Genomic DNA, 18327 nt, shown 5'->3' on the forward strand with positions numbered 1-18327 from the left:
GCAGGGGAGAGGTGGGCTGACTCACTGGCATGGATGTCACCTCCCAAGGACACGACCCAAGAAAGATAAAGGAACCTAGACTAGGGTCGGGGAAACCTCCAGGGGGCCCAACTCCCGCACCCCCCGCTCCTGCCTGGTGTTCTGGCAGTGCCAGCTTGACAGGTCAGGAATGCTGCCCTGCGCACCCTCCCTCTGTCCTCTCCCCAAATAAAAGCACTCAGGCCCCAACTGAGCTGCTTCCCAGGAACATGGACTCTCAGACCCAGAACAAACCAGTGGCCCAGGGTCTGGGGCAGTGCGTGGCTGTCCCCAGGTTCCCACATGTTCACTCCGCTGCAGGCAGGCCTGATGGGCCATGGGGCCAATTCTGCCCACACACCAAACAGCAGAGGCTGGTGGGACCTGCAGGGGCTGGGCCTAGGACCAGGTTGGGGAAGGGGTGCCCCTGGTGGGGGGACAGACTTTCTACTGCCCCCCAGGAATAGTCGGGGGCACCCACAAATAGCCCAGGGAGCAGGTGCAGGCCTTCAGCTGTTCACAGCCTCCCCATCCTTCTGCCCTCGGGACCGGATCCATCCTTCCACCCTCTCACCTTCATCCATGGCCCCCCTCCTGCCCCCAGCATACCTCCTCCTCGACCCTCCTACCTCCTGCATCACCTCCCCTGGCCACCCTGGCCCTCCTCCTCCTTTGTTGGAAGCGCCTCTTTTTCCCGTCTCATGGGCAGTCCTCTACCCTCTCCTTGTCTACACCCACTTCCTGGGTTCACTTGCCCCATGACTTCAAATCTCATCTACTTATCAAAGGCTTCCAGGTTGCTATCTCTAGTTTAGGCCTCTTCCCTGAACTCTAGTGCCACATTCCCACCTGCTGGTCTGGCACATGCTTGCGCACCCTCCACAGGCATCTCAAGGGTGATGTGCCCAGGACAGGGCTCTTATGTGTCCCTCCCGGGTGGCCTGCTCTGGTAGCTTCCTCTGACTCCCTTCTCACACCCACGTGCAACCCCTGAGCCAATCTCACCTGCTCTGTCTTCAAAATCCAGGCAGAACTTGGCCGTGCCTGTCACTCCACTACTGCCCTTCCCCCCTTCCCCCACCTCATGCAAGTCACCATCACCTCACCTGGACAGCTGCAACAGCCTCTGAGTGAGTCTCTTGCTTCCATGGATACATTCTAACAGATGCCTGACACACAGAAACAGGAGTGCTCCTTTTAAATGGGAAGGCTGATCCCATACTTCTCATGCTCACATCCCACTGTAACAAAGCCCAAACTCTTTACCTGGGCCTACAAGGCCCCACCAGACCCTCCATGCACACACACAGACCCCGCCGATCTGACCCTGACTCCCACCCCTCATGCTGCACTGACCACAGAGGTTCCTGCCGCAGGGCCTTTGCACGTGCACTGTCACTGCCAGAAACATGCTTTCCTCTATCAACCACGTGGTCTGTCTCCCACTTCCTCCCCCAGTTCTTCACAGAGCCTTCCCTGTCCACATTGGGGAAAGAGCACCTGCCCTTCCCCGCCCCCTCCTCCTGCTTTTGTTTCCTTCCGAGCACCTGACTTACTGCACAACGGTGAGTTGGTTGGTTTTCTGTCTCCCCGCCAGTACACAATCTCCATAAGGGCCTGGGCTTCATCTGCTTTTGCTTCCTTGTCGCCCCAGCACCTGGAGCAGAGAGGATACATAGTAGGGCTTGAATTAATGGCCTCCCAGCCTCACACCTCACCCTTCCTCCCAACAGTTATGTCTGCCTCGCCTGTGCTGAGCTTCCGGTCCTGGAATGGCATCCCAAACTTCCCCTCCTTCACACTCGGTCCTTGCCAAGAACATGTAGCGGGTTCTTCCACTGCTCCCTCCCTCTACCCCTCCCTCCCTGGAGCCAATCACACCTCCTTCATGTGACCTGGGAACACAGGACCCTTAACTCCCTTGACTCCAAGACCAGGCAGCAGACACCTGCTTCCTCCATTCAATAACATCACAAGTATTTATCCTCCATTTGCTGGGCACAGAGGCCTCTGCTGGCAGCAACCAGGGATGGGAGGGAGATGGGTCCTGCACAGGAAGGGTTGACAGTCTCCCTGGAGAGGCCACATGAACAAAGGGACATCATCCTAGCCCAGTCCATGACATGTGTCCCTGAGCATGGCTGGGTGGCACTAGCTCTCTGAAGCTCCAAGGGGGACACAGTGGGGGTGGGGGGATGGAAGGCCCAACACCCCACCTGAAGTCCGGTTCTGCCGTCTGCGGACCTCACCCCTCTGAACCCCAGAGCACGGCCTGTACACAGCTGAGTAAGACTTGGCTGGGCTCAGTTCTCTGAACTGAAAAGGGCTTCAGAATTGCCTCCCACCAACACTTTAGACAGAACCAACAGGCTCCCGGTTCCCAGCTAGATCCCAAGCCACTGCCGAGGAGCGGGTGCACACGTGGGCCACCAACACAGCCCGGAGAGTGGCATGACGTCCGCTTGACGCAGCCCCAGCTCATCAGCCTCCACGCGCCCGGCATTCCCGTCTCGGCCCAGCCCTCCAGGCACCAGGGCTGTTCCCTCTGCCTTGAGCTCCTCCCAGGACCAGAACTGCCATCTGCCTGGAGGCACTGCCCTTAGCTGCTGCAAGGGCTCTTCGATATTTAGGACAAGAAAATTAAAACAGAAAAACAGAACAGAAAGAAAAACTTCTCTCACTACCACCACCGAGACAACTGATTTCATTTCTCCATCTGTGATCCTGCCCATCTTTATCCAGATGTACACGCACTTCTGTATCATCTATATCACTGTGACCACAGTATACGTAGCATTTTATGTTCTGCTATTCCGTTTCCCATTACTCTCCAAGCAGCTTTCCAAATTGCTACAGAGCTTTCATACTTACCATTTATAATGGCCAGTTAGTATTCCACTGTATGGATACCCCATAATTTTTTTAAAGTATAGCCTAACTTTTGTTTTGGTTTTGGGGGGGTTGGGGGGCAGGGGAGGTAATTAGGTTTATTTATTTGTTTTTTTTAATGGAGGCACTGGGGATTGAATGCAGGACCTCAGGCATGCTAAGCACGTGCTCTACCACTGAGCTACACCCTCCCTCATGGATACCCCATAATTTATTTTAACTATTCCCCTTCTGCTCAACATTTAGATGATTTCCAGCTCTACCTCTAATTGGAGGTGGAAGGCAGAGTCCCCTGTTAGACATTTCAAAATGAATGGGATGATTCAGCCGTTCAGCAAGCGTTCGTGGACAACTTTCCAACTGCAGAGGACACAAAGGAAGCAGATCACAGGGCCCTGCACCCACACTCCACACACAGGCATAGCCACAAAGGCACTGACAGCCAGCCATCGGCACCACCCTGGCCACTCCCCCTCTGGTTGGCTCCACATCCTGTGGCAGCTCCCTGGGACTGCCCAGGCAAGCAGAAGCTCCTTAGCCTGGTGCTCCAGGGCCCGCCTGACTCCTCTCTGAGGTTCCTCTCTTCTCTCCCACCAGGAGATTCATGCACCACCCCCTGCCATCGCCCCCCAGCCCCAGATATAGGTGCTCTCTCCTGCCTTGGGGCTTTGCAAACCCTTGTCACCCCTTCCTCCTCCATACCTGGCCAACCCGTACATACTCCAAGGTGCCGCTCAGCATCCACTGGTCCATGAAACCTTTCCTGACTCCCCCAGGCCTGGCATCCTCCTCTGGGCCCCACAGGGCCCAGGCTGGCCTCTGCCTCAGCGCTTAGCACCCTGCATCTGTGGTGTGCTGATGTAAGTAACAACCAGCTCTCTGGGAGGGGACCCTGAGATGCAGCATTTATCAGTTTCCACAGTGTAAATACTCCCACCAAAGCTGATTCTGAGCTACCAAAGTGATGTCACTGGTCATGGAATTGTAAAGAGACATGCAGTAACACGCCATTGTATAGTTATTTCCACCAACCAGATTCAGCAGCCGTCATAGCCTGAGAAGCATGAAGACAGCCTTCTTGAGTATTTATCTTATTTCTATTTAATATAATTTATTCAACTGTAAGTTTATGTAATGTAGTTTTTAGTAATGGCTTTAATTAACAACTAGCTCGGTGGTATGGATGGATTAGAACCCTCCAAAATTCATATGCTGAGGTCCCAACCCCCAAACCCTCAGAAGTAATTAGGTTGAATGAGATCATACGGGTGGACCCTAATCCAATCCGACTGGTGTCCTTATAAGGAGAGGAGATTAAGACATGCAGGGAAGAGGGAGGGTACAGCTCAGTGGTAGAGCATGTGCTTAGCATGCATGAGGTCCTGGGTTCAATTTCCAGTACCTCTGTTAAAAATTTAAAACTGAAAATAAATAAATAAATCTAATTACCTCCATCCCCAAAAAAGAAATCATAAAAAAAAATCTATCTTAATAAAGGAATCCAGAAGTAGAAGCTTAGGTGTATACATATAAGTAAAAAGGTATATTTTTATATATATACATAAAAAAGGCACACAGAGACCAGGGGCAACCAGGCGAGGACACAAAATGAGAAGATAGTCACCTGTAAGCCAAGAAGAGAGGCCTCGGGAGAAACCAAACCTGCTGACAACCTGATCTTGGACTTGCAGCCTCGAGGACTGTGACACGGTGTCTGTTGTGGGAGCCGCCTTGTCTGCAGCACTTTGCCGTGGCGGCCCTACCTAGCCAAGTTAATGCACTCAGAAACCTCCTGACAATTCACTGACCGGCTCTTGAGTGGGCACTTGCTGGCTCTGCTGACCATCCACTTTCCCGTCTTTTGACTCAACCACAGGCCCCCTAAGAGCAAGGTCATGCCTCACTCAGATGCTTTCTAGAAAGGGCCTGAAAGAAAATGCCTTAGCGAGGTGGCCACGTGCCCGTGAAACCATCCTTGGGTGATGAAATGTGGATTTCATATCGTTTCCATGTATCATGAAATCTTATTCTTTTGATACATTTTGGAACATTTTTAGCTCAGAGTCTGTACAAGACAGGCAGTGAACCAGATCTGGTCCCCAGGCCTAGTTTGCTGATCCCTGGCCTTCCTTGTGGGTCCTCCCCTAGCCCAGAGGGAGGAGGGCTCAGTTCGTGTTTAATGATCCAGGGAGTGAAGGAATGGAGGTCTTCCAGCCAGCTCAGGCTCTGCATTTCAGTGACATTCCCCTTCCAGGCAATGTCAGGGATTTTTTTTTTTAATATAAAATGTTTTTCCAAGGGAAAAAAAGCTTTCTGAAATGTAAATCAAATCTCTGCAAGGTAGACCCATCACCTCTCTGCCGCCTCTAACATTCTAAATGATCTCTTAGAAATAAAATTCAGTGCCTTTTCCATTAATAACTTCTATTCACCGAGTGTCTCAAAAATGTGCCACATCAAACCTATGGAGACAACAATCAAATCTACTGATCGTTGGTTTCCCAGGGGCTGGGAAGGTGTGAGGGGGAACGGGGAGGGACTCTGATGGGGACAGGGTCTATTTTTCTAAAATGGATTGTGGTGATAGTTACAGAACTCTGGGAATAGACTAAAAACATTGAAATTATTATCTCCATAAAGCTGTTTAAAAAATGCAGGTACTATAGTCACCTAGTTCTCATGGTGACAATTTCTAAAGCCAGGTTTTGCTGCCGCTGTCCCTGCACTGTTAGAGACAGGCTCGCTTGGGGGAGGCGGGGGAGAATATAGCTCAGTGGTAGAGCACATGCTGAGCATGCACGAGGTCCTAGATTCAATCCCCAGTACCTCCATTAAAAAAAGAAAGAAACAGCTCACTGAGATGAGGAAGTGCAGCTCAGCGACTGGAAATCGAGTGGGATTAGCCCAGAGGAGGCTGGACCAGCCCCCAGCACCTATCTGCATGTCTTGCAAAGCAGGAGCATGTCCTGGGGTCCTGCAGGAGAGGCCACCCCACCCCAAGGGGAGGGGAGGCTCAGGGAGGCCCAGCGAGACCTCACACAGGCAGCCTGGCTCCGGGCACTTTCTGGAAACAGGTGGACCCTTCCCCTATCTCACCTCTGAGGTCAGTCACTGCTCCCACCCACCCAGTTACTAACCCTGGGGTTCCTGGGGGTTCCCTGAGTGCCTAGCTCTCTCTTCAGCCTTCCTGGGGCAGCGTGTGGTATGCCACAGGCCTGTGACTTTATTTGGAAGATTCACGCATCACCAAGTCAGGAGTGGCTCCCTGGGTCCAAAGCCTGGGCCAGTGATGATGCTCTCTGATTTACAGACAATGGGGAGGCTCCTGCCCAGGCAGGCCACAGGGCCACAGCGGCAGGGACAAATCAGAGGGCAGCCTCCCCACCATGCTAGGCACACAGGAAAAGCAGGACAAGGGGTGCGAGGACACGGTCCCCTGACAAGGGTCCCTGAGCAGCAGGAGCAGCTCCAGAAGCTGCCTCCTCGGGACCAGCATGGAGGCCTGGGTAGCCGTTCTCTCATAAAGGGGAGCAAGAATCCCCAAGCAGTAAAGGGACAAAAGTGTGGCCATGGGGCCAGGGCACCTGAGTTCTCATCCTGGTTGGCCACTGTTTATCTTCATGAGGTCTCCAGCAAGGTATCTTACCTCCCTGTGCCTCTTGGCCACATCTGTAAAATGGGTCTAATCATCCCTGCCCCAGGGTGACTGTGGATCAGATGAACTCAGGGCTGTGAGTTACCATGAATTCACTGGTTTACTTAAGTGAACAGTCTGGGGTGTGGGATTCAGGCATGGCTGGATCCAGAAAATGAAGTCATGAGGACCCTGTTTCTCTGTCAATCAGCTCTCCTTTCCCATGTGTGAGCCCCACTCTCAATACAGGCTTGCCTTCATGGTTACAAGATGGCTGCAGCAGCCCCAAACCCTCTGTACCCTGAACTCCAAGGCCCGGAGTAAAACAGGGATTCCCCTAGCCCAAACCAAATGCAAGTCCTAAGTGTGGCTCTGGCTGGCAGTAACCAGGTCCTGCAAGCAGTCTGGAACTCCAGTGGCTGTGGTCAAGGGGCTTTTGATTGCGGGCAAAAAGGGTCAGTCAGTGGGCTCTTGTGCAAGGGGGAGTGAGCATTTCCAAGGCCCTACCCAATCCTAAAGCAGATCCCACCTTGTCAGAGCCAGGTCCTCTCCCACCATCTCTACTCAATTCAGAGGGTACAGGGAGGGCCTCTCGGAGTCACAGGCAACCTCCGGCAGGTCCTTTAAACTCTCAGATCAAACCACACCCAGCAGGCTCAGCCCCAACCTCCAAACTAGGAGGGCCTGGATCTCTCCACACCAGCATGTGTCTAGAACCAGTCCCCCATGTCTTTTCACCTGCTACCATCCAGGTCTCAACCCCTCGTCATGTTTGTTCCCAGGCCAGTGTGGCCAAATTGTAAAATTCGCACTGTTCACATTAATAACAGGCACTAGGTCACACAATCACACCCACACTGGCCCCAGAACCTCACCCTGATGGTACCGTGGACATGGGAGGAGGGGGCATCCTCGGACTCTCTGTGAGGATGAGACACCTTTGGCAAATTACCAGTCACTACCTCCTTGACATTGTCTGTTCTCTCCATTATTAAAACTTTCCTTAGAAATGTGCACTCTAATTCAACCCTTGGCATTTCCTGTCTTTTCCTATTTCCCATTTACTTTAGGATAATTCCTTCGGTGATATTCCTTCAGGTCACCAACTCAACAGCTGTGTCTAATCCTGCTAAACAGGATATATTTTTAAGCTCTAAGTGCTTGAATTCCAGCAGTTGTATTGTATTCCCAGCAACTCTAGCTGTGTCTTTTTAAAATCTACCTATTACTTCTTTATAGTTCTGTCCTTTGGGTTTTGATTCATATTTTCCCTTTGATCACATTATATTATCCATCTTCTTATTAACCTGAAGTTCTTGGCATTATTGCACCCATCATTCCTGCAATCACGTGGTTTCCCTGCATGTTTTGTAACGTGACTGAGCCCCACCTGTGGGAACCACGTGCAGCTGGCTGAGGGTATGTTTGTCCATGAATTCCTAGATCACAAATCTGGGAGGTGCAAACCTAGGGTTTTGACTTTTTTCAGAGTCCAGAAAGATTAACTCCCTCGTCCTGGGCTAGTGAAATTACTTTAGTTCCCATTTTGCCCAGGGGCCTGTTTTGTGAAGATGTTTTGGTTCTAGCCCCTCCCTTAGTGCAGGTCAACCCCTCCCTCCAAACCCAAGGGGGTGTCTGGTCCTTCACCCTCAGACTGCTCTAAAGGGCAGCTACAAGCACAGCTCCCACGATCACCATCTTTGCTCCCAGCACCTGGGAACTCCCTTCTCAGGATGTCATTCCCCATTCTGTTCGTGTTGGTGTCTGAAGTAGGAGGGTTTGGGGGCACTTCAGCCTGCCGTCTTGCCGGAGCCCCTCTAGTCTCCAGGGCCAAGCTAAGGTCATTGTGATTACCGAACCACCCTCATCCTAAAACATCCTGATATGAAAAATCCGCTCCAGGTCACGACAAGGAGACGCCACTGGTTGTGTTCTTTCCCGAGTGCCCAGAGTTCACCAGGAGGGGTAGCCCCCTCCACAGAAGGGGATGGGGAAGGGGGAGGCCCTATGAAAGTCTTCTCTGGTTCGAATGGGCCAAGCCATGCAATCCTGTTGCCTCAAAGCTGCAGCCACTCACTGAGGGGCTGAAACTCTTGCTCTGCAGTGAAACCGTTGTCAGGATCACCGGGACTGGCAGAGCTACCGATGCCGCCGAACAGCTCCCTGGCCAGATGGTGCTTACAAATACCCATCTAGTTCCGGCTTTGCACGGGAACATTCCTCAGGCTGGATCGTGGGCCAGGCAGTGCCTGGCAGGCAAAGGTTCTCACAGCTCTTATCAGCAGCCAGGCTTGGCCACACCAAGAGAGCGGAACCCTTGGGCTCGGGTGTAATGAGCTTAAGTCCTGGGGCTCAATACATCTGGAGCCCAAATCAGAAAGCACATCCAGTTAAAATTGAGAAACTGGGTCCAGGCCTTGGGTTTTTTTTTTAAAGACCATGGGTAATTATGATGCACACTGAGTTGAAAACCACTGGTTTGAACTGAATAAGGCGTCTACCCCCTCCCTCTCTCAGATGTCTGAGAATCTCCCAAAGTGAACTCGTGAAAATCACAGGCTCCCTAGTTCCACCCCAAGACTGATTCAGTGGGTCTGGGATGGGGCCCGAGTCTTTAATACCATAGGCAATTCAGACTCAGTGGTCCGACCACACTAACTCTGACGCAGGGAGGTGTGTTTAAGAGCAAGGCCAGCTTGAGGGGGAGGGTATAGCTCAGGTGATAGAGCACATGCCTCGCATGCACAAGGTCCTGGGTTCAATCTCCAGTACCTCCTCTAAGAATAAAAATAAACCTGATTACCTCCCCCTTAAAAAAAAAATAATAAAGAGCAAGGCCAGCTGGCAGAGGTGAATGGCAAGAAAAAACATGACCATGGGCTGCACCAGAGAGGCTGTTCTAAGAGTTGAGGATCCTTAGAGCATGGCTGCCTGTAAAGTACCCAAAGATGTCATCAACCCAACACCAGGAATCAGATGACACTGAGTACCTTTGGGGTGCAGAGTTCCCAGTGAGATTCCTCCAGGACACAGAACACACTTCTACCTATCCACCCCAAAATACAGCCCAAACCTCACCCACCCATCACTCCCTGAGGGCCTAATCCTTGGAGGCTGTGTAGGGAGTGGATAAAACCTGTGCCTTTGAAGTGAAATCCTCCTTCATAGGACAAACAGGATTAACACATTGAAGCAGGGAGGCAGGAGCAGCATGACCATCAGTAAGGTTTATCCCGTCCCCACCTCCGCAACCCACAAGCAGGCTCCTCAACGCCCCTATCCACTGGGCGTCCTCCGCTGCACCCTCCCTGTTTTGATTCTGTAGCTGCATCACCATCTTATGTACCCGGCTTCCTCCTTGAGGAGTGAGCTTCAAATGCACTTGGGGGGGGGGGTGTGCTTTGTCCTCTGCCCCACCTCCAATGCCTACAGCAGGGCCTGACCAGGCAGCTACCATTTGAGTAACTGCACATCACAAGTGGGGACACATAATGAATAATTCGTTAATTTGGGAATATTTCTAAAAGGTAGGTGGGATTGGTCCAGGAAAGGGCATTTATAGACAAGAGGGGCCAACCCGAGCCCCCATAGGTCAGTTTGATGAGAGACAGCAAAGAGAAACCCTAGCTAGGCAGCCCCAGGTGGCTCACCCAAGGTTGCTGGCAAATTGAATGCACTCGATCCTGGCTTCACAAATCCCATGTGTAGGGGGAGGGTATAGCTCAAGTGGCAGAGCACTTGCTTAGCATACGTGAGGACCTGGGTTCAATCCCCAGGACCTCCTATAAAAATAAATAAACCTAGTTACCTCCCCCCACCAAGATAACATAAGTAAATAACTCAATAATAAATAAAACTCAAACCCCATGTGCAGTGTGTTGAGTGAGTTGGGGCATCAGCCTTCAAGTGCACCTGTTTCCCACATACTTTGTGCCAGAACAGGCACGAGGAAGGCCCCTTCCCCAGAACTGACAGCAAATGAACTCATTTGGCATTTACAAAATACTTCCTGGTTGTTCTCTTCCTGAACTGAAATGCACATTTTATCAAGGGACTAACGTAAGCAGTTTTACGTAAATCATTTCACACTTGTGCAGTACTCAAGACTTTGAAATGATTTAGACAAAATCTGTTTCCCTTTAAACAGATTAAGAAACTGAACCCTAGTTGGCAGACATTAATTCTACCACACAGCTAATGGGAGGAAGAATCCCAAAATCTGCCTCCAACCTCCACCTGATGACGAACGCGTAGCAAGTTTATTTATTTATTCATTTTTGTGTTGCACAAGTGTACAGACCATATAATCTGGATTAACTTTCTGGAACAATAATTTAAAAGATAAAAAGGGGCCCCCTGTTACAGAAATTTTTAAATTGACTATTTTACCATTTATACAATAAATGAAGAAAACTGACAACAGAACAAGCCAGTGGTCAGTCAGCCAACACACAACACAATGTGGTAACAAACATGGCCAAAGGACCGATGTGTATCATGCATGACCTTCCATGTGACATCTCAGCTTTCTGGGGTGGGAGGAGGGGGGCAGGGAACAAAAAGGCAGATTGATTCAAACTAGCTCTCTTAAATATTCCTATTAAGTTTATACTTCTTTATGAAGCTAACATGTGACTGGAACAAGTGTTAATTACTCACTCAACACTAGTTTTCTACTGAAGTTTAGCAATGCAGCAAGTTAACGCTCAGATTTAGGCAAATCCTAGAGGTAACTGCACTGAACAATACCTTCTCAATCAGTTATGAACTGCAAAATAATACTGGGTATATATTTCAAAGTATGAACTACGGATAGTAAAAAAACATATAGTAACAAATTTTTCTAACTCAAGACATGTAGTAAAGTATAAATGGATTAAGTCAACAGTACCTACTTACACACAAGTTTAACAACATGAAGATAAACACTCAACTTTTAGGACAGGCAATTTCAGTCCTGATTTTCCCACTTAATAGGAGAAAGATCTTAGGTGGGCCATTTAGGATGATCTGAAAACCAATTTACAAGGCTAGTATCTTAGATCCCAGCTAAGAAGACTCTTCAAGGATCTTTGATACTAACTTGAAATTGAGGGACATAAGAATTTGAGGAATTAAATGATACTGCCACACATAGCCAGGTTACCAGTGAGCCCAGATCACACTTCAGTTCCCAATGACCTAAGTCTCCTCTCCCCTCATCTCTCATCCCTGGACCTGGGCTACAGAATACAAAACCAACTTGTGTTCTCTGTGGTGCCACTTGCCCACTACTAATACCTAGGTGTGCACGGGATTGAGTTTTAAAAAGCACTTCAATTCATTAAAGAAAATAAAGCATAGAAATACCATCCTTAGTTTACACAGGTTTAACCTAGTCTGGTCACCTAGTAAATTTAGTGCAGGTGTAGTAAATTTAGAATTGGCTCCCATAAGTGGTAAATAGAATACTTTGTATTTGGTGTAGAAACCAACAAATTTAGGTTAAATCAAGCCTTTACCCTACAGTACAAACTCTGTCTATTTGTGTGTAAAGTGCCAGTTTTATATACAAATCATAAGTAAACTTTAAAATCTGCCTTGAAGCAGGGATTCTGATGTCTTCCTATGGCCTTGTGGTAGTTACTGTTTAATCCTGCTGGAACAAACTCGCTCGAGTCTTCACACTTTCAGGCCAAGAATGCTGCTAAGAGCCAGGGTGAAGCCATGTAGAGCCAGCCTGCTTGCAAAAGCCAAACCTGGGCAAGATCTTTTTTAAGAATCCAAGTAGCCTTTTGTCTACGCTTTCATTCTAGGTGACCCCGCTAGCATTAACAGGATTGATTTTGAGGTAGCTACACAGTTTTCAAGATGCCATTAATGAACATTGTGGATAATTCATGGTGTAGCTAGTTGATACACTTCAAGTAGCTGATTTTTTCTCTTTTGGTGAGAAGGGAAAAAAAGAAAAATCAGCAAAATGAGAGCATATCTTCAGTTCACTTAGAAGTCAGCATCCAAGGTAAAAGAATTCTCTGTTGGACTGGACATCACTCCCATCCTCTGATACTCGCCTACTCTCTTCTCAAAGAAGTTAGTCTTCCCTTCCAGTGAAATATTCTCCATAAAGTCAAATGGATTTTCTACTCGGAAAATCTGAAAAGGTTCACAGCAGAACATCAATACAGAACACCAGTTTCAAAAAGAACCAGAGGGCTACACGCGATACTTTACCTTGCTAAAACCCAGCTCCAGCATAAGTCTGTCTGCCACGAATTCAATGTACTGCTTCATTAAAATGCAATTCATCCCAATGAGCTTCACTGGCAAGGCCTCTGTGAGGAACTCCTAGGGACCAAATACAGCTTCTTAGTAAAACAGCAGCATAAAGATGTCCTTCAGCAAGCACGAGACCCCCACACATCACCTACCTGTTCTATCCTAACTGCATTGACAATTATTTCTTTTACTCTCTGCTCCGAAGGTTTGTGTACCAGGTGTTTGAACATCAGGCAGGCAAAGTCACAGTGTAAACCCTAGAAGGAAAGGTTTAAGATTACTATGAAACCAGCACTTTTATCACTAATGTGGAAGGGGAACTTGCTTTCTGATGTTCTGCATTTTCCTGATACATCTTGCATGGCCAGACTAAAAGCACTTAAACTCTGGAAGGGAAGATGACTCAACTGCTGTGACACCTGGGCAGGCTCAGACCCACCTAAGCCCTCACGGCTGCCCCCTGGATGACAGGAGGCCAGGTCTGGTCCTTGCTGCTCTGGGTGGTGGCGAAGGACTGGACAGAACTTGCACTGAAAGCACTTTATCTCTGCAGCTGTGAGCTCCCAATGTTGCCACTACTCTTAGCAGGTAAAGGCAAAACTGACTAGGCCAGTTAGTCCTCAGATTTACAACCCAGCGTTCAGGAAATCGGTAATGCAATTTCAAGCGAATCAAGTCTGCAAGTCTTAGTACGTTCAACTCCGAGTAAGGCTGATGGGATTTACACTAGATTGTCTGGGCACCTTTACTTTCTGCAGTTCAGTCCAACTACATTCAAAGACCTACAATGGACCAGAATGGATTCTCGTTTCATTGGGATGCTTACCAACTAACTTTGAAGTACAGTAGAATCACACAGAAGACTGGTAGAAATTATAAAACATCCCTTAAAAAATTCCATCACCTATAGGGCAATACCTATGTAGACTGAGAATGAGCGAAATAATTTCAGTATATTATTTAAAAGATTTCATTCTCTGGCAAGTATGCATATGGTTGAACCCAAGCGTTAAAATGTGCATGTAAGACAATCTGACTTCTTGGGTTCCCTTCGGTGAACACGAAAGCTGTACGTGTTTGAGGTGCAGGTTTGTCTGTCATTTGAATTAGACTCACCTCGTCTCTGCTAATAAGTTCATTGGAAAATGTGAGGCCCGGCATCAGTCCTCGCTTCTTGAGCCAGAAGATTGATGCAAAAGAACCAGAAAAGAAGATTCCTTCCACTGCGGCAAAGGCTACAACACGTTCTCCTAGAGTGAATGCCAAAACATTTCCAGTGAGTATCTGTGTTCAGAGGAAGGACCCCAAACCAGTAACATCATGAGACAACGGAGCTCAGAGGTAATAGGGCCAAGGCATCCTTACCATAGGTGGCCTCCTTGTCCCCAATCCAGCGCAAGGCCCAGTCTGCCTTCTTCTTTACACAAGGCATCGTCTCAATGGCATTGAAAAGAAATTCCCTGGTAGACACAGACCCAGAGAACATCAGCAGTGCCCGCAAAGACCTCCTATCGCAGGCTTCCAGTAAGAGCGCTGGGACTCAGGCCAAACTGGGATTCACGCTGAAATGTTTTCCTCTGACTGCTTTGCTTTCTCCTTTATGATGTTTTCAAAAATCTCAACATTTAGGGGAGGGTATAGCTCAGTGGTAGAGCACGTACCTAGCACACACAAGGTCCTGGGTTCAATCCCCAGTACCTCCATTAAAAATAAATAAAAACCTAATTACCTCCACTCTCTTCCCCAAAATTAAAAAAAAAAACTCAACATTTATTTGGTTTACGTTAATACTAATTTAGTTATTCGTTGGTTCATACTGAGCCCAAGAACTAGTAACACTAAAACTCAGTCTATGACACCAAGAGCATTTATTGGCTTAAGGATTTCAAGTCCAGGTCATGGCAAGGTTCACAGGCCCTATCTTCTTTAAATTTGAAGTACCATAAAATCTTAGCTGCTAAGCCTGTTTAAGCTATGCGGACCATGACCCACTTAGATGCCCCAACCCCTCATTGTGACACTGTGTCAGTTATTTGGGCCACAAATGCCACATTTATAATGAAATAATTAAAGCCAATAAACTAAACAACCCAAGGTTGCTTCCTGCTGTAATTCTATGCTACAATGTTGATCCCAGGTCAGAAAAGCAAATTGATTGGCCCTACACTTACCTGGGTCTTCCTTATCACCCCCTTCCACCTCCAGCTTATCCCCGTGCCCACCATGGGAGTCAACTGATTCCCCAGCCTGCCCCTTCTCAGATGACCTCATTTTCTGAGACCAAGGTCATCAGATCACTGGGCTCCTTTTATACTCTTCCCATGTCAACCTAGGTCTTGCCTCTCTAGTTTTTTAAAGCTTACCCGCCAGGCCTTCCTGATCCTACCCTTTAAGGTCATTTATCCCAATCACCCCCTGACGTTAACTTTCTTTTTTCATTTCTGCCCACAAACATGTTCAAATCTTTTTACCCCCAAAGAGTTTCCTCAATCCTGCTAACCTTTCACGTTGCCACTCATTTTCCCTCGTCATACGTTTCCAGGTAATCTACAAGAGCCTACTCATCAGCTTTGCCACTTCTGTTCCACATTTGCTATCTTCAAGTCGACCTTAGTATCGACACTACTCAAACGCCATTCCTAACTCTCCTCCCTCTCCAACCTTCAAAATGTAAAATAGGCCCTAAGCCACCTATATTCTTCCTCTATTATCCCCCAATATAAACTATCATTTGAAATAGCTGTGTGCCTAAATTAATCCCATGCTTCACTGCTGCCTCTGTGCTATTATGTAAGCTCTCCACTTACACTCCTAGGACTTATTTTCTGTTATGTTACAAGCTCCCTAAGAGGCAAGTGATCTTCTACTTTGCATCCCCCTTTGCACCTTGCACCAGCCTCATGGTGTAGGTTGACAGATTTGCCACAAGTAAAAACTATCAGACCTAGGTTGTAGCTCACCATACAGACCCCCTAGGAATGTTTTTTCAGAGAGCATTAGATTGGACATTCAACAGTACACTTCCACCTCCAAAAATGGAATAATCTCATAACTTTTGTTTTTCAAGTGATTGGCTAATAAAGTGAATTTAAGCCTCTTTTTCAGAGCAGACACAACCATGGGTGCTAGTAATTTCTTTGATTTGGTCATTTTAGAGTCATTTTTCTACCCCCATGTGATTTCAGAAAGTAACATCTAGCAAGTCCTAAATATGTTGGTGTATCATCCAAATACTCACCTTTCTTTGGAATCTTTAATGTAGGTGTCAATGAGGAGACTATACATTTCAGAATGTATGTTTTCCATGGCAATTTGGAAGCCATAGAAACAACGGGCTTCTGTAATCTGAACTTCTTGGCTAAACCGCTCCACCTGGTGGTAAAACAAAATTCAGCTTAAGGAAAGTCTACCAGCAGCAGCTCAGTCAGTGAACACTGGTTGCCTCACACTTCCTCCTTGGTACCATTAGAAGGTTTGTTTCTATGTATATAATAGAAAATCAATCTTTTCTAATTCACTGCAAGAAGGATGCACTCAACAAGACATATGAAACCAAATTATGAAAACAGCAAAGCCACAGAAAGGAGAGCAAATATCATAGCTACAAGGGTTGTGTATCTATTACTATCACTTAACATTGTCATTATATTTCCCTATAGTTGGGGGAAAAACACCATAAGAAATAACTGCAAAATATGTTATACAACAGGAAGTGCCGTGCAATATAAATACCAGCTTACCGATATATACACATTCAACATGAAAAAAACTCAAAAGATGAAGAAAGTTCTCTCTTAAATCTTTGAAGTGACCAAAAGCAGACTTTTTTTTTTTTTTTTGGGAAACTCACCAAGTTTTCATTTACTATGCCATCACTTGCTGCAAAGAATGCCAGAACGTGTGAAATAAAATATCTCTCCTCAGGCTTCAGGGCTTCCCAGTGCTGAATGTCCTTAGAAAGATCCACCTGAAGTACAGAAGTTCACAAGGGATTCGAGCATAAGGACCTCACACGTAGGCATAATTCTTAAACTTTAAATCTAACATCCTCAGTGGGATTCCCACTGGGAACAAGAGGAAAGAAAAGTATATTTCAAACAAGTAATATCCGCCACTGCAGGGGTCTTTCTTAAGAGTTAGGGGCAACGCTGAAACTGTCTTTTAGGTCTCCTGGTTCCCAAATCTGATTACCTCCTCAGCTGTCCAAAAGGAAGCCTCAGCTTTCTTATACATTTGCCAAATATCATGATATTCGATAGGAAAGATGACAAAGCGGCGGGGGTTTTCTCTCAGAAGTGGTTCATCCTCCACGCTGGGGGTAAGCAGCTTAGGGCTCTGTTGGGGGGTAAAGTAATGAAGATGTTAAGTATAGGGTGATCCAGGAAATTGCCTCCTTTTTCAGGCAAAGTACATTTAATTTTCGGAAATTTCACGTGTGTCAGCTGTCATACATGTATTCTATCTGTAACAGAGCAGGCTCATAGGAGAGAAATAATAGGAAATACCCAGATGTGTAAAGTAGCAAATGACCGGGAAGAGACACTTTGGCGGGAAAGGAGCGCGGGCCCGGGAGGGGGTAGGGTTTGAGCGGAGACAATGAGGCTTTGGCGCCAAGAGCAGGCTCCTCCTGGCACCGCCTTCCTGCAGCGCCCCCTCGCCGGGCGCCCCCAGGGCGCCTACTCACCGGCTCGGTGGGCTCCTGGAAGATCCTCCTCGCGGTCTTGCTGGCCAGCACCCGGGTGCCGCTGAGGGAAGGGGGCTGCAAAGAGACCCGCGGTGAGGAGTATGCCCGTGTCCCCAAGGACCCCGCCACCCTACCCGGACCCGCGCCCCTGAGCGCTCACTGTGTTCTCCTTGTCTGCCAGGCTGAGCCCCTTCAGGGGCGAGAGCTGGAGCTGCTGCTGCTGCTGCGGGTCCGCGATGGTGGCGAGCGGGACGCGGACGGAGAGCATGGCGGCGTGCGGCTGGGACAGGTGAGGCTGCGCGCGGATCCTGGAAACCCCTACATTGCCCCGCCGGGAATTTAACACATCCCGGAGATGCGCGCGGTGGGCGTGGCCGCCTCCCCATTGGATGGAGGTCGGCCGCTGGCCACGCCTCACGTAGGAGATTCAAGCGCTGCGCGGGAGCACCCTCCGCCCCTGCCCTCCAGGGACCCTCGCGGGACCTACACCTCCCAGGCCTCTGGGGGCCGCAGAACGGGCTGGGGACTCCACTGCCGGGATCCCTGAGGGCCCCATCGGACAAAGACTGCAGCCCCTGAGCGTCTTGGTGGCCCTGGCGCGCGCGGGCACTCGCTTGTACCGGAACGGTTTGGGATTGAATGAAGCAACGCGATTGGAGCCCGCCCGAGAGCGGGAGAGGATTCCCCACCCCACAGAGCCCCACCTCTCCGAAAACGTCTCTCGAACCCGTTTCGCGGTTCCGGGCAAATGGTTTTGCAAATGAGGTTGGTGCAAATGCCTGTAAAACGCCCCTGGCCGCAAGAGAAACGCGTTGCTGCGACGATTTAGATAACGTGTACCTGG

General features: G+C 48.6%; 1 protein-coding gene across 1 annotated transcript; it reads right to left on the reverse strand.

Annotated features, from left to right (window-relative positions):
- Nucleotides 1-10794: 10794 nt before the first annotated feature.
- RRM2 (ribonucleotide reductase regulatory subunit M2) lies at nt 10795-17847 on the reverse strand. Its single transcript, XM_006197104.4, has 10 exons — nt 17644-17847; nt 17484-17558; nt 16991-17134; nt 16650-16766; nt 16038-16171; nt 14165-14259; nt 13916-14049; nt 12952-13056; nt 12755-12868; nt 10795-12676 (listed from the first exon to the last, which is right to left on the reverse strand). The coding sequence occupies exons 1-10, from the start codon at nt 17749-17751 to the stop codon at nt 12524-12526; spliced, it is 1179 nt and encodes a 392-aa protein (XP_006197166.1). The 5' UTR covers nt 17752-17847; the 3' UTR covers nt 10795-12523.
- Nucleotides 17848-18327: the final 480 nt, after the last annotated feature.

Source organism: Vicugna pacos, chromosome 15, assembly GCF_048564905.1.
Source record: "Vicugna pacos chromosome 15, VicPac4, whole genome shotgun sequence".
In the NCBI taxonomy this organism is placed as follows: domain Eukaryota; kingdom Metazoa; phylum Chordata; class Mammalia; order Artiodactyla; family Camelidae; genus Vicugna; species Vicugna pacos.

Bases quoted from the DNA above. Each gene is read 5' to 3' on its own strand.
- RRM2 (XM_006197104.4), bottom strand. From the start codon at position 17,751: ATGCTCTCCGTCCGCGTCCCGCTCGCCACCATCGCGGACCCGCAGCAG. The intron at 17,559-17,643 runs GTGAGCGCTCAG...GTCTCTTTGCAG, and splicing joins TGGCAGACAAGGAGAACACA to CCCCCTTCCCTCAGCGGCAC. The intron at 14,260-16,037 runs GTGAGTATTTGG...TGTGTCTACCAG, and splicing joins ATTAAAGATTCCAAAGAAAG to GGAATTTCTTTTCAATGCCA.